Below are 1,180 nucleotides of genomic sequence, written 5' to 3'. Positions count from 1 at the left end.
TTTTGGTTGGTGATGTGCCTCGAGATTTTTTCAATTAAAATAATTACCTTGGCTCAAAAAAGGTTGAAAAACACTGAGCTAATTTACCAGAGCGATAGATTAATGATTGTTAGCAAATCTAATAGCTTTTTAGGTTAGCTACTCCTCCAGCTAACGATCTACCAAGCTAGCTAGCTTATGCTAGTTAATGTACAGTAGCTTGGTAGCTAATTTGAAAGGTTTCTTTAAACTGAACTGAAACCTCGTCATCTAGTCGTTATAGAGTTGTCAACTAGCAGCAAAGCGCCTGACGGACTGGACATCATGCGTCTATCATGTGTCACACGTTGCTATGGTAACGGCTGCCGTCCTATGGCGGTACCTCCTCGCTCATGGTGGCTGAGAACAGCATGGTCTGCCGGTTGTAGGAGCACAGCCTGATGATCTCCTTCATCTGCTCCTCAAAGTACTCGTCCAGCATCCTGTCAGCAGCACACGGAACCGGGCCGTTAGCGGCTATGCTAGCGGTCCGGTTCCGTCGGCCGGTGGCGGCGCCCCCACCTGTCGGCCTCGTCCAGGATCAGGATCTCGATGTGGCTCAGCTCGAAGCTCGGCGTGTTGTGAAGGTGGTCGATCAGTCGGCCCGGTGTGGCAATCAGAACATCTGGACCCGCCCTCAGAGCCACCTCCTGTGACTTCAGGTCCAAACCACCTGCAGATGGCAACAGCAGCAGTCAGCCGGGACCAGAACCGGGCCGGAACAACCTGAACCGGGTCGTTTCCATACCAACAGCCAGGCAGGTGGTGATGGAGGTGAACTGGGCCAACTGGCGGGCCACCGAGTGGACCTGGATCCCCAGCTCTCTGGTGGGAACCAGAACCAGGACCCGGGTCACCTGGGATGTCCTGGGTTTGTAAACCAAGCGCTCCAACACCGGCAGCATGAAGGCGGCCGTCTTCCCTGAGGACGGAACCGGAAGACAGCTTCACTGGTTCTGGTTCGGTACCAGAGACCAGAACCAGAGGCTCCGGTTAAGGTTCTGTCAGAAAACCATCCATCCATCATCCATCCATCATCCATCCATCCATCATCCATCCATCCATCCAACATCCATCCATCCATCCATCCAACATCCATCCATCATCCATCCATCCATCCATCATCCATCCATCATCCATCCATCCATCATCCATCCATCCA

At 52.9% G+C, this 1,180-nt stretch overlaps 1 protein-coding gene across 1 annotated transcript in view; it reads right to left on the bottom strand.

Annotated features, from left to right (window-relative positions):
• The window catches only part of ddx27 (DEAD (Asp-Glu-Ala-Asp) box polypeptide 27), a 32,765-nt gene that overhangs the window by 13,305 nt on the left and 18,280 nt on the right, over positions 1 to 1,180 (bottom strand). The window contains exons 8-10 of the mRNA XM_015014466.1: positions 767 to 940; positions 541 to 691; positions 362 to 461 (exon numbers count right to left, since the gene is read on the bottom strand). Of these exons, the coding sequence (XP_014869952.1) occupies positions 362 to 461; positions 541 to 691; positions 767 to 940 (425 nt within the window). The remainder of the gene's footprint in view (positions 1 to 361; positions 462 to 540; positions 692 to 766; positions 941 to 1,180) is intronic.

This window comes from Poecilia latipinna, unplaced genomic scaffold, assembly GCF_001443285.1.
Source record: "Poecilia latipinna isolate Pla-1442-1.1 unplaced genomic scaffold, P_latipinna-1.0 Scaffold1819, whole genome shotgun sequence".
NCBI lineage: Eukaryota > Metazoa > Chordata > Actinopteri > Cyprinodontiformes > Poeciliidae > Poecilia > Poecilia latipinna.
The sequence above is the reverse complement of the archived record's forward strand: the minus strand, read 5'-3'. Positions and strand labels throughout refer to the sequence as shown.